General features: G+C 36.0%; 1 protein-coding gene across 1 annotated transcript in view; it reads left to right on the top strand.

Annotated features, from left to right (window-relative positions):
* Positions 1–25567, top strand: part of LOC146898870 (uncharacterized) — a 37151-nt gene extending 11584 nt beyond the window's left edge. Inside the window, exon 2 of the mRNA XM_085736636.1 lies at positions 25440–25567. Within this exon, the coding sequence (XP_085592762.1) occupies positions 25440–25567 (128 nt within the window). The remainder of the gene's footprint in view (positions 1–25439) is intronic.
* The last annotated feature ends 421 nt before the right edge of the window (positions 25568–25988 follow it).

The following is a 25988-nucleotide window of genomic DNA, read 5'->3' as shown; positions in this document are numbered from 1 at the left end:
TTACTTACTGACCAAGTAACGCGCATATCTTATAAGAATCAGTTGTTGAATATTTCTAAAATAGATATTTTATTTTAGGAAATATTTGTTATTATTTGGAACGTTCCTAAAAAGGTTTCGACATATCAGGACTTTCCAGATTTGTTTCTGATTCTATTTTGCAGGTTTGCTGAACCGATCTGCAAGTATACTGAAGCCCAATGAATTATTTAGCCCAAGTTGCTTCAGTATAAAAGGAAGACTTCAAGAACTAATTTTTCATTCAAGCCGTCATACTAAAAAGTTTAGATTTTTAGGGTTTGAGTCTTCATGTATTATGTTCTTATATCGTTTGTGATGCAAGTCTAGAATCTATATTGTGTACCTTTCTTGTGTCGGTTTAGATACTTGTTTAGGACTGAGTTTGTGAGTATTGATACTCTTGTGCATCAAACCGAAGTTGTGAAACAAGGTTTGGTTGTTTGTGTTGGAAGGTAACTTCTATCTTGTTGTGTTTGAGGTCTGATAGGTCACTGGGGCAGTGACTGACCATTAGGATAGTGAGATGGGATCTCAGATCTAGGAGTTCCTAGGTTGAAGTCTATACGGGTAGGTCCTAGGTCATATAGTGTAAACAAGGAGTTTGCTGAGAGCTATTGAATAAGGACTACACTAGTGGATTTCCTTCCTGGCTTGGTAGCCCCTAGATGTAAGCGTGTTGTGCTGAACTGGGTCAACAAACTCACTGTGTTCTTTATTTTTTCTGTCCTTTATTTTCTTGTTTTTATTTCTGTTTTATCGCTCGATGTTGAAACATTAACCGGAACATTGCAAACGTTAAAACATCTAACAGAACATTTAGAACAAGTGCTCTAGAATTTCATTAGTGTTCTTTTTGTTGATTTGTTGTGAATTCATGTTTAAACGAAGTTGTTGTTAAACTAGATACGTTGTTGTTGTTGATTTGTACCATGGGTATTTCATTTTGTGAAGTTGTTGTTTGAATTGATGAAGTTTGTGCTAAGTTGTTCATGTGGAGGACCAAAGTGAACTTTTGTTATATGAGGTTGTTGGCTGAGTTTTTAATGTTGTTGGATGAATTGGACTTGGTATAATTTCTATTTTCATGTTGTGGATGTGTGCCAAGTCGTTTGGGAGAAAAAGAGTTTTTCATGTGAAATGTCGGCGTTTAGGCATTTATGCAAATAAGTGATTATGTGAGGTTTTGGAAAATGATTTTTGGGATTGTGGAAATACGAATTTTTCTGTAGATTATGATAGAGTCAAGTGTCAGGAGCACGTAGGCGAAAACGGCATCGAAATCCGATTAACGGTTTTAATTTTATGTGCAAAATGGTGAAAATGAAAAAACGGAAAAAAAAAGTTGTGCTGTCAGACGAGCACGACCGTGTGTGTGCTTGGCACGGACCGTGTGTACACTCTGCCTTTTTTTTGGCACGGCTGTGCGTGTGCACGGCACGGGCCGTGCGTGCTCTCAGGACTTCGATTTTTACGTTTTTGTGTTTTTTCACCCAATTCTGTTTTGAATTGGCCTTTGGTGTAGACATAAAAGTTTTAGGTAATTTTGTTAGGCTTCCAATGGCTTCAGTTTGACTTAAAAATGTTTTATGGATTTTGAGTTATCATGAAAACAGTCCAAGTGAGTCTTGGGGAAATTTTAAGGAAACTTAGCATAACTAATTCGAAGTCAACCCAAAACTTAGGGTTTATTTTCAAGCTTTAAAGCTTGAGTATTAAGAGTCCTATTAGGATGTTTAAGAGTAATTAACCTATGTCATGTTGAATCAAACTTAGTTATCTTTTGATAATGATTTGCTTTTGCAAAATGATAGGAACTTTGTCGAAAATGGTCTTTAAGCCCGATTGCTTGCCAATCTTTTGTGAATACCTTTGTATGATTACATAAAGATGTATGAATAATTTCTAGGTGTTGAAAATGATATTTATCTTAATATGATGTATTTTCTCCTTTACTTGGAATGTGAGAAATTGTATGTTGTTATTGAATTATGTGAAGAAGTTGATATTAGTGAATACATATATGTTAATTGAATTGTGAATGTTGTTGGTGATTGCATATATGTCAAGTGATGGTGAATTGTTGGTGAATACATATATGCTAAATGAGTGGTGATGATGTGGTGAATTGTTTGTGTGAACATATGCATTGTGTCGAGTCATATGTTCATGCATTCATGACTGATGGTGACGGATGTTATATCAAAAAATGTAAGACTGGTGTGAAATCTTACATACGATGTGTCTGTTGCATTGGGGTGATGACATTGTTAGTGAATGGTACCGCATGCATTTAGGAATCATGTATAGGTGCATTGTCCATCTGTGCACGAGTCTTATTTGCATATGTTTTTGGTGAATGAATGTAATTGGTGAATTACATGTTGGTGACGTTGTGAACTTGTTTGTGTTGTGATTATGTGGATTGGTGTATATGCACATTGGTGGATTTTCTTGATGATTGTGAATAATTGTACTATGCTCTAATTGCATGTCTTACTTGCTTGTGCTTACACTCGGTGAATCAATTGATGATAATTATTTTGATAATAAGGATGAGGTGAAATTTGTATATATATGTATATATACATATGATGTGGTGATTCCTTTGATAATAATGATTGCTTTCTTATAACTTTGAATTGATGAATTGTACTTGTTGAGTTAAGTATGCTAAATGAACAATACGGTGAGTAATCCTTTCATTGATTGATGTTGATAAAGGATGACCTTATGTCGATGACTTGATTAGAGACTGAATATGCTTGCTATGCTATGTTAGTAAAGTGATAGATGAGGTGTATGGAATGAGGGATAATAATCATGTGATGTTAGTATTCTAGGAGGGAGGGGCATGTATATGTGTTATGCATGAAATCCTTGAATGCTTATGTTTGTTTATTCTTGATTATGATTGATGTGAAGCTAACCCATAGTGGTCTATGTTGGACCGCCTACCTATTTGTATGAATGGGTAGACGGCGTGCAAGATTAGTGTAGATGTTAGCACTTGTGGTAAAACATCTCTATGCTTCTGAGATTCTGGTTTTCTCATATGTTGTACATGTTCCCTGCAAATGCTCTATCCAAGGTTGGAACATGTCTGTGAGACTCTGTGCAGATGTTGGCACTTCAGCTGCAACACCTTAATGTAATTCTGAGAATCTGCTTTTCTTATAATTCTAAGTGTACATGTTTCTATCTACTGTCTTATATTATGAAACATGTCTGACGACTTTTTAAAGTCTAAGTTCTGCGTGTGACCTTTGATAGGTCTGCTAGCATGTATCTGCTGATAAGCTTGCTAGTTTGTGAATATTCCTAGAATGACTTATGCTCAGATCCTGAAGGTGATTATGTCAATGCATTAGGAACTTTTAAATGTCCAGATTTTCTGTATGCATGTATTCAGGGGGAGTAATGGAATATTCCTGTAAGTAGTCACTCATAACATCATATATTGAGGGGGAGTGATACTTCTGTGTGTGCTTGTGAGTAATCCAAGCTGGGTGAAAGATGTTGAATCAGAAGTTTAACCATTTATGTCTATCACTTGTAAGTTAGGGAATTTGTGTCTCCTGACTTCTATATGTTGTTTGTGATAGTTCTCTGAAGGCATCCAAGTTTGTCACATGTAAGTATAGGAATTTAGGTTTTTGTGCTTCTATGGTTGGTTGGTGATAGTACTCTGTAGGTATGGGAAATTTATTTTTTCCCTTGCATCTATGTGTGGCAGTTACTCCTGTCTGATGTGCTGAAGGATGTTGGAACATCCTATATCTATAGCATTGGAATTTGATTTTCCTCTGCTCTTGAGAGATCTTGCTTCTCTCCATTTCTGTGTTGGAAGTTATCTTCCTTGAATGTAGCATTGGAACTTAGTTTTCCACTGCGCTTGAGGGAATTTTGGTTCTCTCTTCATCACCTGTACAAGAACTTAGGTTCCCTAGTTGTAGCTCAGGAATTTATTTTTCCTTAGCTCTTGAGACTATGCTACTGATCTAATCTGCTGCTGCATGTCTCTGATCCAGTGTAATACCTCTGCCAGCTTAAGCTGTGATTGAAGACTTGTGAGGTATTCTTTGTATGCACACTTTTGGTTTTTCTAGAGTGATACTACCTGCTACTTCTTCTTCTTGAATATGTGTTTGTGATATCTTGAGGAAGTGTATCTATGGTGTCTCTTTGGATTCTGTGTGCTAGTTGTTTCTTCATTGGTGTGTGCTCATGCTCTTGGAGGAATGGTATTTGTGTATCCCTTTGTTTCATAAGTATTGGACTTAATTTGTGAATACCTTTGTATGATTACATAAAGATGTATGAATAATTTCTAGGTATTGAAAATGATATTTATCTTAATATGATGTATTTTCTCCTTTACTTGGAATGTGAGAAATTGTATGTTGTTATTGAATTATGTGAAGAAGTTGATATTAGTGAATACATATATGTTGATTGATTGTGATGTTATGGTGAATACATATATGTTAATTGAATTATGAATGTTGTTGGTGATTGCATATATGTCAAGTGATGGTGAATACATATATGCTAAATGAGTGGTGATGATGTGGTGAATTGTTTGTGTGAACATATGCATTGTGTCGAGTCATATGTTCATGCATTCATGACTGATGGTGACGGATGTTATATCAAAAAATGTAAGACTGGTGTGAAATCTTACATACGATGTGTCTGTTGCATTGGGGTGATGACATTGTTAGTGAATGGTACCGCATGCATTTAGGAATCATGTATAGGTGCATTGTCCATCTGTGCAAGAGTCTTATTTGCATATGTTTTTGGTGAATGAATGTACTTGGTGAATTACATGTTGGTGACGTTGTGAACTTGTTTGTGTTGTGATTATGTGGATTGGTGTATATGCACATTGGTGGATTTTCTTGATGATTGTGAATAATTGTACTATGCTCTAATTGCATGTCTTACTTTCTTGTGCTTACACTCGGTGAATCAATTGATGATAATTATTTTGATAATAAGGATGAGGTGAAATTTGTATATATATGTATATATACATATGATGTGGTGATTCCTTTGATAATAATGATTGCTTTCTTATAACTTTGAATTGATGAATTGTACTTGTTGAGTTAAGTATGCTAAATGAACAATACGGTGAGTAATCCTTTCATTGATTGATGTTGATAAAGGATGACCTTATGTCGATGACTTGATTAGAGACTGAATATGCTTGCTATGCTATGTTAGTAAAGTGATAGATGAGGTGTATGGAATGAGGGATAATAATCATGTGATGTTAGTATTCTAGGAGGGAGGGGCATGTATATGTGTTATGCATGAAATCCTTGAATGCTTATGTTTGTTTATTCTTGATTATGATTGATGTGAAGCTAACCCATAGTGGTCTATGTTGGACCGCCTACCTATTTGTATGAATGGGTAGACGGCGTGCAAGATTAGTTTTGTTGCTTGCTTGGTTAGTGCTTGAGGATAGCGGAGCTACCTCGTCTATCTATTTTTGGAGTCTTAGCTTAGGGCTCTGATTAGGATGCCGTCTTGTCTTTTATTTTAACGTTGGAGTATGTTGTTGAGATTTTACGCATGTGTCGGGATTTGGAGATTTTATTTATGGATCTATGTTGTTCTTATGACATGAATGTTTTTTTCTCAATGTTTTCCAGTGCTAAAACCCCAAAACATCATTGAAGCAATGCACATTACATCTGGCGTTTCTCGAAAATGAAACTCATGGGCAATATTAACATATACGACAAGAATGGCCTATGAGAGTCTAAGCATGTTTATGTTCGGGTAGCGATAAAACTAAGAATGGGAAAACCATAGAGCCTCGAAGTAGATCGTCGATAACTAGTATGTTAGCATGAAACCTGAGTATGTTAAGCCATGTATTGATAAGTATAAGCAATTGATGACTCACCGCTAAACGAGTAGATTACAAACTCGTGGTGATCATTCATGCAAGTTAAGTATAAGCTCTTCATGTATGAACAAGACTATAAGTAACATGTAGGTGTCGTGTCTCTTGCGATCCACGCCAAGGGGGATTTCAAGAGGTTCACGTTAGGGGGATGGGAGATGCTCCACAAGGTAGTCCCGCACGGCACTGAGAGGAGACTGATGTACCTTAGCTAGGAATTCATCGATCAAGTAAGGGATTGTACTCAGGGTTACTCCACCTGATACACTCTGTAAAATCAACTCAGATAATTGTTTGTTACACGCTAAATTTCTAACATAATGAATAATCATGATTGATGCTATGACACATTTATGTTTGAACATAAAGTATGCACAAGCTTATGCAATAGAACCATATTATGAAGATATTCTGTCGACAATCTTAGTACCTCCCTGATCGTCCAGTTTAGGATCATGTCACGAATGATTTTTGGTTAGGTCTTGATGCGTCATCGTATCTTGACGTAGCGGTCTTTGGTTCCCATGTCTGCCATGACATGTAGAATATAAGACAAGACTTATAAGCTAAGTTATAAAGAGCCTTATGACGATACTAGTATGCACGACCGTCTAGGTTAATATGTTTCACACATGTATAATCAATCGATTGGTTGTATTGTAGACACGTGGTAACCCTAGGTTTTCCACGAGGTTACCTATATCCTAGGATTAGGTAGAACTCACTGAGACATTATGTCTCATCCCAATCCTTATTTGTTTCAGATCAGCAGGTTGGTTTAGCAGGATGTTGCAGGCATGTGGCCAAATGGATAATCAACAAGGGCTCGTTCGTACCGGTTGCAAGATTTCAAGAGTGATTTATCATGTATTGTAGTGTATATAATATTCATTCGAAGACTTTATGTTGTAAATATTAATATATCCAGTACTAAAGATAATGCACATACTAAACTTTCTAGCTATGTTTAGTCTGGGCGTTACAATCTGCTTATAAAAAAATAAAATAAAAACATTTTATGTTTCAAATTTATTTTATTTCTGCATTAAACTTGCTTTGTACTTTAAAATAAAGTGCTAATTATTGAAATTGACCTTGTAATATACACGAAATCTACAAAACGACCCTGTAAAATAAAAAAACACTTATTATGATCCTGTAATTCGAGATTCTTATTATTTTGTAATATACGTGAAGTCCAAAAAAGCAACCTAGACATTGATTTTTTTTTTTATGATTTTTTAGAGGTTTGTTAAAAACGTTCAAATATGGTTGTACACAAAAAATTAGAAATTTTCGACAAGCGACAAATTAATTATGAATTTTTAAAGCGTAAAAAAAATAAAAAAACAAAACAACGGAAATATCGACTTATAAATCAAATTATGAGCTTATTGTTTGCAGAGTCTTCTTTAAAAACACATAAAAATTATCAGCAATGTTTCAAAGCATTTCAATTTATTTTAATTTTTCAACCAAAACGTGCAAAATTAAAATTTTGTTCCTAGTAAGTGTATGCTCACAGGTCAAATTTTGTTCTCAAATTTTGTAGGCATGGTTAAAACATAATAAGAACTTTCACAATGAAATTTTTCAGTTTTGAAACGAGAGACAAATTAATTATAAATTATTTAAAAAATTCAATTATGGGGAATAAAACTTCATAATTAATTTTTCATCCGTCGAAAAAATATAATTTTTTGTTTCAAGCCATATTTTATTATCCTAAACATGCCTGGAAAGAATCATGAAAAAATTCAATCTCTAGGTCACGTTTTTGGACTAAGCATATATTATAGGGTCAAAAATAAGAAGAATATCAAATTATAAGGCTATAACATATGCTTTTTATTTTACAAGGTCATTTTTCAAACATAGTGTATATTACAGGTTTAATTTGAACAATTAACCCTAAAATAAAATATGAGTACATGAATTAAATTAATAGTTTAATTATGAATGTTAAAATTTATGCGATTGAATGGAATTAATTAAGTGCATTTTGTAGGTATATTGGTTGCGAATAATTATTTTTTAATGAGAGCCTAAAAAACTTATATTTTTTGAAGAGAAATCAGTTTTGTGTGTAGAAACTCTAAAGTAAGTTAGACTTTATTTTGTGTGTAGAAAGTCTAAAGTAAGTTCGACTTTTCTATTTCCCTATTGTAGTTTTTTTCTATGGTGTAGTTTTTTTTAAATGCCCTTGGTGTTAGGTATTGTAATTCATTAATGACTAATTGTATATTGTTTGATTATCCTTGTTGTTTTACATATCATCAAATGAGTGATTTGTGAAATTGTTGATGCACTTTCGAATTTATTATTTTGATAGCTAATATGTTACACTACCCTATTTTGGATAGTTAATTATTTTGGACATTCCTTTTGCTTTGTGGATTTTGTTAAAGAAGAAAGAAAAGTGTAAAAAATATAAGTGTCAAACATAAAATTCAACCACCAGTAAGAGAAATTTGAGAGGGGAGGTGGGAAAACTGGGCTAATAGGTAGTGTTCTCAGTCAAAATTTAAACGATACCTTTCCATGATACTATGCCACATATATCTTTCACAAATTATAGATTTGAAAGAAATCTATATTCCTCTCCCCCCATTTAATTTTTTTTACAATATATCCTTCTATTTTTGTTGTTGTGTGAAAATGAATCAAAGTTGAGAACAGTGACCATATAAAAATCTAACAACATGATCATACATCATTTTGAAACTTTATGCTATTTTTTTAAAATCAATTATGATGCTACAAAATATGATATTATATCTAGCTTGACTTTATGTTTTCTAGGGTCAGGTGCTTGCTCATGTTATGTCTTGGCTATTTGCTCTACCTAAAATTTTGGTTATTTATGTTTGAGTCATTTTAACTAGATAGTCCTTTAAATTGTAACGTGGTTTGTATGGATGGAATCTGTGGTTTCTCATTTCATTCTGGATAGAAACTCTTGATTTTCCTGTGGAATTTTCTGCGTAATCTGATGATAAATTCGAAGGAAAAATGTTTCCTGCGGATTTTGCCAAGGATTTGCACTCCTAGATAATAACTTCGTTGTGGGTAGTTATTTCATAAGGATTTTAAAAACCGCAGCAAACATTCATACAAAAATTTCCTCAAGAAAAGCATATAATATCCGCAGGAAAGTTTTGCACTTTTGCAATCCAAAATCGTGTTAAAAACTCTTGTAACTAGATGTGATTGAAATAAAATAATAGCGTTTGTTTTCGAAGAGACAAAATAATAGTGTTTGTTACCCCGCCGACAGGTCATTGAAGAAATAGGCGACAATAACTCGATAATTTAATGGTGTCGAATACACATCAATTCTATTATATTTAATTGATTTTATTTGATTTTTTTTGAAAAAAAGGTATCAAGGATAGATCCTTTATTTATTTTAGTGGCAAATTTGTTTCAATGTATTTGGTCGTGGATCTGTGTAACATCCCACTCGTCAGCAATATGAGTTTTAACAATTGGACGTGTTCAGGAAATTCATTTACGATGAGGAATGAGAATGATTAAGACGAAGGGTATTTTGGTAATTGCACCGAAAGAGTATATAAGCATGTTTTGGTCACAAATATTTGTCTTAATCATTTCTCTCTCTAGGTTTAAGAATTCAAGCTCCTCTATATAACAGCCCGATTTTCGTTAGATTTATTTTAATTGTTTTTATGCGTGTTTTAATTATGCTCGTATGTGATTAATTACTTATGTGTGTATTTTAGTGGGTTTCAGTGCTAGAGGGGTATTTTGGTCTTTTTATGGGCAAGGGTAAATTAATAATTTTGTGGTGAGAATTATTTTTAATGTTTTACGTGAGAATCATTATTATTTTTTTACTAAGTTCTAGTGGGTGGTGGTAATTATTTAGAGCCGGTAACTATCATTGTTTCTACCCGTGAGTGAATAGAAACATTTTGAATTGGTTAATGAGTGTGTTGAGCCCATTAAAACTTTTAAGGGTTAAGCCCAATAGTGGCGAGCCTATTTAAACCTTAGTCATTGGGAAAATTAGGTCACCTAGTATCATTTGTTCATTTCATAGAATTTTGAGTGAGGAAGAGAGAGAAAGTTCAAGAGAATGAGCAAAAAGGGTTAGAAGAGAGAAGCTTGAAGAACCAAGAGGTGACAGAGATTTTAGGAGATAAATTGAAGCTTTTGCTAGAATTATTTCTAATTAAGGTAAGGGGGTTAGATTTCATTCATAATCTCTTAGTTTAATCTGTTCTCTAATTCTATGTAAAAGTGCTTATTTGTATATAAAGTGATTATTATGAATTTAATTGGTAAAATTCATGCTTATGCTTTGTTGTAATGTTTAGGTATGTGAATTTGATGTTGATTAAGTTGTTGATGATGAAATTACATGCTCAAGATGTGTATATATGTATACTTGTGTTTTCATTCAAAATTGAGGAAATATGATATTGTTGTTGATGAGTTGTTGATGAATTCATGATTGGTTGTTGTTGTTGCTGTTATGAGATGTTGTTGTTGATTTTGAAACCTTGGGTAATCATAATCATACAGCTTATTATGAAATTGTGTTGTTTTTGATGATTTTTATGAAAAATGGGTCATATGGTGATTTTTGTTAAAATGATGTTTTGGTTCAAGTTTTATATGGATTTGTGTCCCTTTTTATGTTTATAAACGGTTGGACAAACTTTGGGATCAAATTTGAGCTTAAGGGATCAAAAATTGGGGTTTTGGGGTGAATGTTGAGTTTTTCCCGAGAGCTATCTGTCATAGCTCGCCATGGCGAGTGATTTACTCGCTGGGGCGAGTTGCTCTCTGACAACATGCCCGGTTTCGCGTTCTCACGTCTTTTTCGCAAATTTTTGTTTTGATTTGGCATTTGGTGTAAATATGAAAGTTTTAGATAATTGTGTTAGCTTTCCAATGGTTTTGGTTTGACTTGAAAATGATTTTTGGATTTTTGGATTTTGGTTTATGATAATTTAGGATAACTTTCTAAGTCAACCCAAAACTTATGGTTTGTTTCCAAACATCAAAACTAGAAGTATTAGGAGTTTAATTATGAGGTTTAAGAGTATTTAACATATCTCTTGTTGAATCTAACTTGGTTTTGTTTAGAAAATGAATTGGTTTTGCATTATAAGTAAAACGATACGAACTTTGCAAAACTTGTTTGTTTGCAAACATTGATGTATACACTACTACACTCATATGTGATTTGTATATATTCTTAGTTGAGGTTTCCAAACTTGTTTGTTTTGTTTTGTCGGATAACTTGGAAAAGGGTAAAATGATACGAACTTGTCGTAACTTGTGATTTTGATGATTTTGTCGTATTTGGCCGGTGAAACGCACATGTATACTCTACTGTACACATGTGGTCTAGGTGTATACATAGTTAATTCATTGGATCTTGTTTACTTGGTTTTGGTTCAATTGTCTCAATTATTTTAAAGTTGTAAAATGAGAGACGAACTTTGTCGAAAATAATCTTTAAGACCAAATACTTGGCAAATCTTTTGTGAATAGTGTGATATGATTATAAGAATATATGTGAATGTTTGCTAGGTGTTGAATATGATGTTTGTCATAGTGTGTTGAATAGTGTGAATGTTTTCTCCTTTACTTGAATAGTGAGAAATTGGATGAAGTTGTTGGATTATATGATATAGTTGATGTTGATTAAAGCATATATGTTGATTGATGGTGATGTTGTTAGTGAATACATATATGTTGAGTGATGTTTATTTTGTTGATGATTGGATATATATTATATGAGTGGTGATGACATGGTGAATTGTTTGTGTGTGAACTTATGCATTGTTGTCGAGTCATATGTCTGAAGGTGAGAAAAACACAAGAAGGGGGGTTGAATTATGTTACCTTTTTTTTCGTTTTCTCCTAAACTGAAAACATTAACCAGAAGCAAATAGAGTTCTGCTTCTGAAGTGATGTTCAGGATTAACTTGCAGCGGAAAAAAACAGAGAGAGAAAGAAGAAAAACACAAAGCAATTATACAGGTTCCTTCCACAAATCGGAAGTAGTCCTGTCCCCTTGCACTTCCAAGGAGAGTTCACTATAATGTAATATCTGATTACAATTGCTCACTGCTAAAACTAGCAAGAGACTTCAAACTGCTCAAGCACAACTGCAAGAGACTTCCTATGCTCCTCAACACGATCAAGATACTTCTAATGCTCAAGCACAACTGCAAGAGACTTCTAGTCAAACAAAATTACAAAGAAAATTGTTTGAGGTTGAACACTTGATATACAATCAGTGGTGTTCACAATACAAATCAGATACAGACTCTTAAGACTCTACAATATCTAAGATATGAAATTTGAAACAGAAATTCTAATGAACTTTTGAATGCAGAATAATTTCAGCAGAGTTTTGGCACTTGTAAATTGTTGTTGAGGCCTTGCCTGTAACACCCTACTTCTATTAAGCGGTAAAACGCGCGAATACATCAGACATATTCTAGAAATAGATGATACGTCTTCAAAATCAACATACATGCATAAAGATCATGTTACATAACATAGCAGCGGAACATACATATAATTCTTAAACATCTTCAAATCTCAACATGATACAAACGTATTCTCCAAATCTCAAATAACAAGTACCATCTCAACTCCAAAATACATAATCAAATAAAACAACATGCAAGAACTACCCTAGATCAGAGCCCTAATCTAGACACTTGCACATAAAAGAGGAACTCCACTCCTCGGCAACATCAAGCAAAATAGTCTAAGCATCCTGCACTCCATCTACCCGTCCATACAGAAAGGTAGGTGGTAAACCACTGAGGGTTAGCATTACATCATCATAATCCATATAAGATTTAAACAAGAACATTGGAGATGAAAGAATATATTCAAGAATAACAATTCATACATGTATTCACAAGTATTCACAACATTCATATCATTCATTCCATCATTCCAAGTTCATATCAACAAGTGTACCATACACATATCACAACTTCACATTGTCAATTAACAATTAACAATCCAATCCACAATTACAATTAGCAATTCAACCACCAAGCACATCTCAATGCAATTCAATTCACCAACAATTTATGCAATGTCTCTAGACTCATCTAGATGCATGTGGTACCAAATCACCTTAAGGTCGTCACCTCCGATGCAACAAAAACATCGTAATCACCACCATTGGATATGAAATCCACCACCATTAGTCATGAATGCATGAACATATGACTCAACTACAATGCATATGTTCACACAAACAAATCACCTCACATCACCAATACTTGTATATATGCAAACAACAACAATTCACCACCACTTAACATATATAGAATCACCAACAACATCCATAATTCAAGCAACATGTAGTTGTCACATAAATATACCCCAATCATCTTCACATAAGGTATAGTATTATCCACAAAGAATTCACAAGATAATTAATTCTTAAGGTCATTTTCTACCAAGTTCGTCTCCAAGAGTCACAACTTAGAAATACTAGAGGTTATGAACCAAAACAAATTCTACAAGCTCAATTGCCTATGCCATGTATTCTCACAAGTCACTTATACGTGCAGTAGAGGTTACATAAGCATTTCATCGGCTACATAGGAAGGATTCACAAAAATTCCGAAGTTCGTCTCACTAAATCATTTTTCACAAAAATTTACATTTTCAAAGAAGACAAGTTAGATTCACTGCATCATAGTTTAAATGTCATTAAACACCTTAGTTGAACTCATAAAAATCAAGTTTCGAAGATTGGAAACAATCCATAAGGTTTGGGTAGACTTAAAAATAGTTATGCGGAATTTTCGTAAAATTTCACCAAGACCACCTTGGAGTATTTTCATCATAACTCAAAAACCAAAAATCATTTTCAAGTCAAACCAAAGCCATTGGAAAGATAACAAAATTATCTACAACTTACATGTTTACACGAAAAATCAATTCAAAACAGAAACGTGTAAAACAGACGCAAGAACGCGAAATAGGGGATGCTTCCACTGTGCAGCTCGCCCCGGCGAGTAAATCACTCGCCTCGGCGAGTAAAGCCACAGGGAGCACCTCCTGCTCGCCTCCAACTCGCCCCCATCTCGCTGTGGCGAGTAGGGACAGTCCAGTTAGAGAAAAACCCATTTTTTTTTACCCCAAAACCCCAATTTTGACTTTCCAATACTCAAATTTGATCCCAAAGTTTGTTTAAACATTTCTAAACATGAAAAGACACTCAATTCCATATAAAATTTGCCCCAAAACATCCTCCTAACAAAAATCATCATTTGACCCATTTTTCATTAAAACTTCAAAAACAACACAAAGTCATAGCAAACCCCACAATTATGATTACCCAAGGTTTTAATCATCAACAACAACATCTTTCAGCAACAACAGCAACTAACTATCATGAATTCATCAATAACTCATTACAACAACATCTCATATCATCATTTTTGGACAAAAATGCAAAACACACATATAACCACAACTTAAGCATGAACTTTCATCATCAACAATTCAATTAACATTAAATTTACGTACCCAAACATTGCATCAAAACCTAAGCACGAATTTACAATTAATTAGGTTCAATTCCTCAATTTCACAAAATGGGTAAAAAGAAAAAGTTATGAAATTATGAGTGAAGCCTAACCCTCTTACCTCTAACACCAAGAATCTCTAACCCAAGCTTCAATTTAGCTCCTAGATGATGAATCCCATCTTTGCCTTCTAACCCTTGTTCTTCAACCTCTTCAAACCCTTTCTTCTCTCTAGCCTCTATCTCTTCTCTCAAATGAAATGAAATGAGAAATGTTTGTAAAACCTAATTTTCACCAACAACTAGAGTTTATATATATGCTTTATTCAATTGGGCTCAACTCACAAACCTTAATAGGCCTAGCCCATTTCTATTCTAACCTCCAAAAATGTTATTACTCACTTAACGGTAAATTATATCACAAACGGTCACTTACCGGTAAATATAATAATTACTACAACTCCTTAATACTTAGTAAAATAATAATTCTCACTAAGCACTAAAAAAATAATCCTCAACCAAAATTACAAAATTACCCTTACTCTCAAAATGACCAAAATGCCCCCAAGTCTAAATGACTAAAATACCCTTCTGACACCGAATTCTACAATTCCCAACCAAAAATACACACAGAGGCAAATAATCACATAAGAGCACATATAACATACATAAATAAATAATAAAATAAATCTAGCGAAAATCGGGCTGTTACAACTCTCCCCCACTAAAAAGAATTTTCGCCCTCGAAAATTACCTGAAGGAAACAACTCTGGATACGCAACCCTCATCCTACTCTTCGATTCCCAAGTGGCACTCTCACCAGTCGGTCCAACCCAAATCACTTTAACCAAAACGATCTCCTTGCCACGCAAACGCTTCATCTCTCGATCGTCAATCCTCACTGGCCAAGTCTCAACAGTCAAATTATCTCTTACTTCCAAATCATCCACTTGAATCACATGAGACACATCATACACATACTTCTGCAACTGAGACACATGAAACACATCATGAAGATTCGACAAAGATGGCGGTAACGCAATCCTATACGCTACAACCCCAACCTTCTCAACAATCTCAAACGGTCCAACAAAACAAGGAGTCAACTTCCGACACTTCAAAGCACGTCTGACACCGGTTACAGGATTCACTCTCAAAAACACATGATCACCAACCTGAAATTCAATGTCCTTCCTCCTCTTATCATGATAACTCTTCTGCCTACTCTGAGACGCTCTCATCTTTTCTTGGATCATCTTAACCTTCCCGGTCGTCTCTTGCACAACTTCCGGTCCTAACAAAGCACTTTCACATGACTCATACCAACACAAAGGAGTCCTACACCTTCGACCATACAAAGCTTCAAACGGTGCCATTCCAATACTAGAATGAAAATTGTTCTTGTAAGTAAACTCAATCAACGGTAAACATTCGACCCAACTGACACCTTGCTCCAACACACAAGCTCTCAACAAATCTTCCAAACTCTGAACAGTCATCTCCGTCTGACCATCAGTCTGGAGATGATAAGAAGAACTCAACCTCAACTTAGTTCCCAAAGCAACTTGCAAACTCTCCCAAAACTTAGAAGTAAACCTCGGATCTCGATCCGAAACAATACTAGAAGGAATACCATGCAATCTAACAATCTGCTCAATGTAGATCTCAGCCAACATCGCCACAGACATACCAGTCTTGATAGGAACAAAATGTGTCGACTTCGTCAACCGTTCAACAATCACCCAAATTGAAAAAAAACCCTTCACAGTCTTCGGCTAAGCTCCAACAAAGTCCATTGATATACTATCCCACTTCCACTCTGGCACAAACAACGGTTGCATTAAACCTGACGGTTTCTGATGTTCTATCTTAGATTTCTAACAAATCAAACAAGCATACACAAACTCTACAATCTCTTTCTTCATTCCAGGCCACCAAAACAACCTCTTCAAATCCTGATACATCTTAGTCGCTCCTGGATGAATACTCAAACTACTTTTATGACCTTCTTCCAAAATCCTTCTCTTAAGCTCAAGAACTCTCGGTACACAAACACGATCACGAAACATCAAAACACCGTTCTCATTCAACCTGAAGTCCCCACCCTTGCCTTGATTAACCAACACCACTCGATCCACGAGTTCCAAATCTTCCTTCTGTCCATTCTTAATCTCTTCCAAAATATTACTCGTCAGCTTCAACATTCCCAATCTCACACCATCTGGCGTCAACTCACTAACCAAACTCAAATCTCGAAATTGCTCAATCAATTCCAACTCTTTAACCATCAAAGCAGACATATGCAACGACTTCCTACTCAAAGCATCAGCAACAACATTTGGCTTCCCAGGGTGATAACTCAACTGAAAATCGAAATCCTTTAGATACTCCAACCATCTTCTTTGCCTCATATTCAACTCCCTCTGGTCAAACAAATACTTCAAACTCTTGTGATCACTAAACACTTCAAACTTAGAACCATAAATATAGTGCCTCCAAATCTTCAACACATACACCACTGCCGCCAATTCCAAATCATGAGTCAGATAGTTCTTCTCATGCACGTTCAACTGCCTCGAAGCATAAGCCACAACCTGACGATTCTGCATAAGCACACCACCAAGACCCAACTTAGAAGCATCACAATACACAACAAATGATTCCTTCGGATTCAGAAAAATCAACACTGGAGCTGACGTCAACCTCTTCTTCAACTCTTGGAAACTCTTCTCACACTTAGCATCCCAAACATAAGCTTGTCCATTCCAAGTCAACTGCGTCAATGGCAACGCCAACTTAGAGAATCCCTCAATGAACCTCCGATAATAACCTGCTAAACCAATAAAGCTTCTAACTTCAAAAATAGACTTAGGTTATTCCCATTGTAACACTGCATCAACCTTCGACGGATCCACGACAATACCACCTTTGGAAATCACAAGACCAAGGAAACTCACTTCCCGCAACCAAAACTCACACTTCGACAACTTAGCAAACAACCTCTTCTCTTTCAAGACTCCCAACACAATCCTCAAATGCTCGACATGCTCTTCCTCAGACTTTGAATACACCAAAATAGCATCTATAAACACCACCACAAAACGATCCAGAAAAGGATGAAATATTCTATTCATGTATTCCATGAAAACACCTGGCGCATTATATACTTCAAATGGCATCACAGAATACTCTTAGTGTCCATACCTTGTTCTGAACGCAGTTTTAAATATATCTTCCGCCTTTACCCTAATCTGATGATATCCTGATCTCAAAACAATCTTGCTGAACACTTCCGCACCAACCAACTGATCCATCAAATCATCAATCCTTGGAAGCGGATACCGATTCTTGATTGTCACCTTGTTCAACTGCCGATAATCAACACACAACCTCATGCTTCCATCTTTCTTCTTAACAAGCAACACAGGAGCACCCCACGGAGAAACACTTGTAACAGTCCGATTTTCGCTAGTTTTATTTTATTATTTATTTATGTGTATTATATGTGCTCTTATGTGATTATTTGCCTCTGTGTATATTTTTGGTTGGGAATTGTAGAATTCGGTGTAGAAGGGTATTTTAGTCATTTTGGATTTAGGGGCATTTTGGTCAATTTGAGAGTAGGGGTAATTTTGTAATTTTGGTTGAGGATTATTTTAGTGATTGGTGAGAGTTAGTATTTTACTAAGTGTTAGGAAGTTGTAGTAATTACTTATTACCGTTAAGTGACCGTTAGTGTCATATTTTACCATTAAGTGAGTAGTAACATTTTGGGTGTTAGAATAGAAATGGGTTAGGCCCATTGAATTTTGTGAGATAAGCCCAATTGAGTAGAGGATATATAAACTCTAGTTGTTGGTGAAAATTAGGTTTACAAACATTTATCATTTCATTTCATTTGAGAGAAGAGATAGAGGCTAGAGAGAAGAAAGGTTTTGAAGAGATTGAAGAGGAAGACTAGAGCTAGAAGAGGTGATTCATCATCTAGGAGCTAAATTGAAGCTTGGGTTAGAGATTCTTGGTGTTAGAGGTAAGAGGGTTAGGTTTCAACCATAATTCCTAAATTGTTTCTCTTTACCCATTTTTGTTAAATTGATGAATTGAACCTAATTGTTGTAAAATTCGTGCATAATTGTTGTTGTTATGTTTGAGAACATGATTTATATGATAATTGCATGTTAGTATGTGAATTAACATGTTTAAATGCATAGTTGTTGGTGTTTTGTGTTCTTGAGCAAGTTTAATGAGAAATGAAGTTGTGGTGATGATATTTGGATGATACATTTGTATTAAGTTGAGATTTGGAGATGTTCATGAATTATACGTATGTTCCGCTGCAATGTTATGTAACATGATCTTTATGTATGTATGTCTGATTTTGAAGACGTAACATCTATTTCTAGAATATGTCTGATGTATTCGCGCGTTTTACCGCTTAATAGAAGTAGGTGTTACAAGTTGATATCAGAGCCTGGTTAGTCTTGTCCAGACTAGTAGATTAGTGTTTGTTGATTTACCCTGTTATTATGTGAATGGTAATGAGTTACCTTCGGTACTTGTTCTTTTGTTGTTGTGATGTTGTTCTTATCTGTTGGTTGGTTGTTTTCCCGTTGTATGCGACATGTATGGAAGTAATGTCGGTACTTGTTCCGGTGTTCCGTTCTTTTAGGCAGACCTGAGCTAAGTGGGGAGAAGCCGCATACTCCAGTTATCTTTTGGATTGAGAAGCTCAGTTGTTTGTGGTTGTGGTTTTGGCGAAGTTTGAGGAGCTTTCGAGGTTTTGTTCGTACATCAATGCGGAGGGTGCGATGGTTTCCAAGTGTGTGAGGTTTGAAAGCGGTTTGAGGCCCGACATCTATCAGTACATGTGTATTCAGGAGATCCGTGATTTTGATACCTTGGTGCATAAGTGTCGTATGTTTGATGATGCTGGAAGAGCTAAGGTTAATCACTACAAGGCTCAGAATGAGAAGAAAGGAAAGAGTCATGGATTTGGAAAGCCGTATAACAAGGATAAAGGAAATAAGAGAGAATTTGGTGGAGGCTCTAAGGTGAATGTTGCTGAGGTGAGGTGCTATAAGTGTGGCACATTGGGTCATTTTGCAAATGATTGCAAGGGTGGTGAGAAGTGCTACAAGTGTGGAGAAGCAGGTCACAAGGCTTTTGAGTGCAAGAAGGAGATCACTTGCTATAATTGTGGTGAGAAGGGGCATATCAGTACTAAGTGTACCAAGCCGAAGAAGGCGGCGGGGAAGGTGTTTGCATTGAATGCGGAAGAGGTGGAGAATCCGGATAATCTCATTCGAGGTATGTGTTTTATCAATAGTACTCCTTTGATTGCCATTATTGATACTGGTGCTACTCATTCTTTTATTGCGGTTAGTTGTGTTGAGCGTTTGGGTTTGGTTGTGACTCCGTTGTTTCGAGGGATGGTTATCGACACCCCAGCTAGTGGTTCGGTGACTACTTCTTTTGTGTGTGCTAAGTGTCCTGTTAGTTTTGGCAATGTTGATTTTGAGTTGGATCTTGTGTGTCTTCCGTTGAAGCATATGGACGTGATTTTTGGTATGGATTGGATGTTGACTTTTGGTGTTAACATTAATTGTTTGACCAAGAGTGTAACGTTTTCTAAGCCTGTAGCTGAGGAAGGTGGGAAGTTCTTGACCGTAGAGCAAGTGAAGAAGTCTTTGGATGGTGCATCTAGTGTGTTCATGATGTTTGCTTCTTTGAATGAAAGTAGTGAGAAAGGTGTCGGTGATTTGCCGGTAGTGCAAGAGTTTCCAAAAGTATTTCCGGACGACGTTACCAAGTTACCGCCGGAGAGGGAAGTTGAGTTTGCAATTGATTTGGTGCCAGGAACGAGTACTATTTCGATTGTGCCTTATCATATGTCTGCATTAGAGTTAGGTGAATTGAAGAAGCAGTTGGAAGAGTTACTTGAGAAGCAGTTTATCAGGTCGAGTGTTTCTCCGTGGGGTGCTCCTGTGTTGCTTGTTAAGAAGAAAGATGGAAGCATGAGGTTGTGTGTGGATTATCGGCAGTTGAATAAGGTAACAATCAAGAATCGGTATCGGCTTCCAAGGATTGATGATTTGATGGATCAGTTGGTTGGTGCGGAAGTGTTTAGCAAGATTGATTTGAGATCAGGATATCATCAGATTAGAGTAAATGCGGAAGATATATCCAAAACTGCGTTCATAATGAGGTATGGACACTATGAGTATTCTGTGATGCCATTTGGAGTGTCTAATGCGCCAGGTGTTTTCATCGGGTACATGAATAGAATATTTCATCCTTTTCTAGACCGTTTTGTGGTGGTGTTTATAGATGATATTTTGGTGTATTCGAAGTCTGAGGAAGGGCATGCCGAGCATTTGAGGATTGTCTTGGGAGTCTTGAAATAGAATCAGTTGTTTGCTAAGTTGTCGAAGTGTGAGTTTTGGTTGCGGGAAGTGAGTTTCCTTGGTCATGTGATTTCTAAGGGTGGTATTGATGTAGATCCGTCGAAGGTTGATGCAGTGTTGCAGTGGGAATCACCTAAGTCTGTTTTTGAAGTTAGAAGCTTTCTTGGGTTGGCAGGTTATTATTGGAGGTTCATTGAGGGATTCTCTAAGTTGGTGATAGATGTTTGGCAAGTGCACCAAATACTATCGAAGTAGTAAAAATATCGATCCCACAAGGACTGTTTTTAACTTCAATAATTCAATCGCGTTATAAAAATAGGATGTATAAAAGTTTATTTTTGTTTGCCACTAGGCAGTAGATTTGGTTTGATTTTATGAAATCAAATAAAAGAATAAGATTTGATTAAGAAAATATGGAGAGATGAGATCAGGTCTTCGAATCCTCTATGTTTCCCTTAATTGGTTACTGCACCTATTGTTACTAATGATTTTCTAGTTTTACGATAGTTAACAAATTAGCCCTAATCAATCCCTTGAGTTAGGACCCTCTTCTTAAACTACAGCCCCTAATTCCTTAGGTGGTCTAATAATCCTTGAAGGTTTTATGAACGTTAACCTAATATCACTAACAAACGATTATCCATTCCTAGACTAACCATGTTTATTAGAACAATTCAATTAGGTCTAAGTCGAAAGCTATGGTCAGTAGTCATTCGTTCTCACAAAATCATGTTTATATTTGATCAGGATATAAAAAGCATTAAGAACAATTGAATTGAATAAAGACTAGAAATTCATTAATAAACAATAGAGTTTCACAGCAACATATGATCAATTAGGGTTACATAGGTTCATCTCCGACCTAATCTCTAAGAGATTTAGCTACTCATAATTGAGTTTACAAATAGCATAATCAATGAAAGAATTAAAACATACATAAACTGGGTTAGAGATGATGAAATCCTCTCCGCTGCAGCCTTCTGGGTGTTAAAATCGCACTTTAGCTCTCCAAAATCGTAATCCTCATGTTTGAGACTGACTTCAGCTTAAATAGGCAAATCTGGATCGCCCAAAATCGTACCACGATGACACAAATCGTACCACGATTGGTACTTTAAACCCTAATTTCCTTTAAAGCCCTTCTTGAAATCGTATCACGATTGGTTGGATCGTATTACGATCCAGCTTCTTCAAAAACATGCTCTCTGACTTCAAGTAATCGCATTGCGATTAGAGAATCGCAGTACGATGGCTTCATTCCAGTTCTTCCAAATTTGATGCTTTTAACTGCTCCTGGACACTAAATGTTTCTTAGAACTCTATCAAAATGTCAAAATAAGTCCTAAATATTACGTAATGACAGCATGTCATCAGTTGGCGTTGCCATTGATGCAGTTGACTCTGAAAAAACAAGCTTATGTTTGGGATGCTAAGTGTGAGAAGAGTTTCCAAGAGTTGAAGAAGAGGTTGACTTCGGCTCCAGTGTTGATTTTGCCGAATCCGAAGGAATCGTTTGTTGTGTATTGTGATGCTTCTAAGTTTGAAGATGGGTCTTGGTGGTGTGCTTATGCAGAATCGTCAGGTTGTGGCTTATGCTTTGAGGCAGTTGAAGTGCATGGGAAGAATTATCCGACTCACGATTTGGAATTAGCAACCGTTGTGTATGTGTTGAAGATTTGGAGGCACTATCTGTATGGTTCTAAGTTTGAAGTGTTCAGTGATCACAAGAGTTTGAAGTATTTGTTCGACCAAAAGGAGTTGAATATGAGGCAAAGAAAATATTTGGAGTATCTTAAGGATTTTGATTTTCAGTTGAGTTATCACCCTGGGAAGGCGAATGTTATTGTTGATGCTTTGAGTAGGAAGTCGTTACATATGTCTTCTTTGATGGTTAAAGAGTTAGAGTTGATTGAGCAATTCTGAGATTTGAGTTTGGTTAGTGAGTTGACGCCGGATGGTGTGAAGTTGGGCATGTTGAAGCTGACGAGTAATATTTTGGAGGAGATTAAGAATAGTCAGAAGGAAGATTTGGAACTTGTTGATCGTGTGGTATTGGTTAACCAAGGTAAGGGTGGAGACTTCAGATTGGATGAGAACGATGTTTTGATGTTTCGTGATCGTGTTTGTGTGCCGAGAGTTCTTGAGCTTAACAGAAGGATTTTGGAAGAAGGTCACAGAAGTAGTTTGAGTATTCATCCAGGAGCGAGTAAGACGTATCAGGATTTGAAGAGGTTGTTTTGGTGGCCTGGAATGAAGAAAGAGATCGCAGAGTTTGTGTATGCTTGTTTGGTGTGTCAGAAGTCTAAGATTGAACATCAGAGACCGTCAGGTTTGATGCAACCGTTGTTTGTGCCAGAGTGGAAGTGGGATAGTATATCAATGGATTTTGTTGGACCTTTGCCGAAGACTGTGAAGGGTTTTGATTCTATTTGGGTGATTGTTGATCGGTTGATGAAGTCAGCACATTTTGTTCCTATTAAGACCGGTATGTCTGTGGCAAAGTTGGCTGAAATCTACATTGAGCAGATTGTTAGATTGCATGGTGTTCCTTCTAGTATTGTGTCAGATCAGGATTCGAGGTTTACTTCTTAGTTTTGGGAGAGTTTGCAAGCTGCTTTGGGAACTAAGTTGAGGTTGAATTCTGCTTATCATCCACAGACTGATGGTCAGACGGAGAGGACTATTCAGAGTTTGGAAGATTTGTTGAGAGCTTGTGTGTTGGAGCAAGGTGTCAGTTGGGTCGAATGTTTACCGTTGATTGAGTTTACTTACAACAACAGTTTTCATTCTAGTATCGGAATGGCACCGTTTGAAGCTTTGTATGGTCGGAGATGTAGGACTCCATTGTGTTGGTATGAATCAGGAGAAAGTGCTTTGTTAGGACCGGAAGTTGTGCAAGAGACGACCGAGAAGGTTAAGATGATCCAGGAGAAGATGAGAGCATCTCAGAGTAGGCAGAAGAGTTATCATGATAAGAGGAGGAAAGACCTTGAGTTTCAAGTTGGTGATCATGTGTTTTTGAGAGTGAATCCTGTAACTGGTGTTGGACGTGCTTTGAAGTGTCGAAAGTTGACTCCTCGTTTTGTTGGACCCTTTGAGATTGTTGAGAAGGTTGGGGTTGTAGCGTATCGGATTGCACTACCACCATCTTTGTCGAACCTTCATGATGTGTTTCATGTGTCTCAGTTGCGGAAGTATGTGTATGATGCGTCTCATGTGATTCAAGTGGATGATTTGGAAGTAAGGGATAATTTGACTGTTGAGAATTGGCCAGTGAGGATTGAGGATCGGGAGGTGAAGCGTTTACGTGGCAAGGAGATCTTTTCGGTTAAAGTGATTTGGGTTGGACCGACTGGTGAGAGTGCCACTTGGGAGTCGAAGATTAGGATGAGGGTTGCGTATCCAGAGTTGTAACAGCCCGATTTTCGCTAGTTTTATTTTATTATTTATTTATGTGTATTATATGTGCTCTTATGTGATTATTTGCGTCTGTGTATATTTTTGGTTGGGAATTGTAGAATTCAGTGTAGAAGGGTATTTTAGTCATGTTGGATTTAGGGGCATTTTGGTCATTTTGAGAGTAGGGGTAATTTTGTAATTTTGGTTGAGGATTATTTTTAGTGATTGGTGAGAGTTAGTATTTTTACTAAGTGTTAGGAAGTTGTAGTAATTATTTATTACCATTAAGTGACTGTTAGTGTCATATTTTACCATTAAGTGAGTAGTAACATTTTGGGTGTTAGAATAGAAATGGGTTAGGCCCATTGAGGTTTGTGAGATAAGCCCAATTGAGTAGAGGATATATAAACTCTAGTTGTTGGTGAAAATTAGGTTTACAAACATTTATCATTTCATTTCATTTGAGATAAGAGATAGAGGCTAGAGAGAAGAAAGGTTTTGAAGAGACTGAAGAGGAAGGCTAGAGCTAGAAGAGGGGATTCATCATCTAGGAGCTAAATTGAAGCTTGGGTTAGAGATTCTTGGTGTTAGAGGTAAGAGGGTTAGGTTTCAACCATAATTCCTAAATTTTTTCTCTTTACCCATTTTTGTTAAATTGATGAATTGAACCTAATTGTTGTAAAATTCGTGCATAATTGTTGTTGTTATGTTTGAGAACATGATTTATATGATAATTGCATGTTAGTATGTGAATTAACATGTTTAAATGCATAATTGTTCGTGTTTTGTGTTCTTGACCAAGTTTGATGAGAAATGAAGTTGTGGTGATGAATTGTGCATGAATTTGTGTTCATTAGTTGTTGTTATTGATTTGGAACATATTGTTGTTGAATTGGTGCGTTGGGTACCAAGATTGATGAATTGATGATGAGATTTGATATTGTTGTTGAAGTTGAAAGTGTAATGATAATTTGGTGAATTTGGTTATGTTGATGATTTAATTCCAAAATTTGTATGTGTTTAAGTGTATTGAACCTATTTTGACCTATAAACACTTTCTGGAACTTGTTTTGGTGAATTGGGGGATTGAAAATTGGATTTTGGGGTAAAAATGGGTTAGAACCCGTAACTGAGTTCTGGAATTCTGATGAAGGACGCTTTAGCGTGCTTAGGACGCTAAAGCGACCCATCAGCGTCCCAGAAGCGTCCCAAAAGCGTGCTGTTCCAGGACTTTATGGAACTAGGACGCTAAAGCGTGCAGAGGACGCGAAAGCTTCCTAGCCCCAGTTCAACAACTTTTGATTTTTGTTTTCGTGTACTTGGGGACCAATCAGATACTTCTAAAATGTTTCTTTGGACATAATTAACCTCTGTTTACACTTTTAATCCTACTGGAACATGATTTGATTTGGTTTGGACTTGAATTTATAAAAATCGTCTAACTTTTATAAAAACGGTCCAAACGTCGATTTTCCAAAAACTCGTTTTCTCCGAAAATTGAAGTGGGATTAGAGTTGTTTAATGTTTATATGATTTCTAAAAATGGTTGTGATTGGTTCCATCAAGTTTGAACTTGTTTTGCTTTTAAAATGTAAAATTTTGTGAAAAGTGATAAAGTGAGACGAACTTTGAGTTTTTCGTGAATTCGTCGCGATTGGCCGATGAAATGCTTATGTAACCTCTACTGCACATATATGAGACT

The sequence above is a fragment of the Medicago sativa genome, chromosome 8, assembly GCF_051527215.1.
Source record: "Medicago sativa cultivar Bolivia chromosome 8, Bolivia_mono, whole genome shotgun sequence".
Lineage (NCBI taxonomy): Eukaryota > Viridiplantae > Streptophyta > Magnoliopsida > Fabales > Fabaceae > Medicago > Medicago sativa.
The sequence above is the reverse complement of the archived record's forward strand: the minus strand, read 5'-3'. Positions and strand labels throughout refer to the sequence as shown.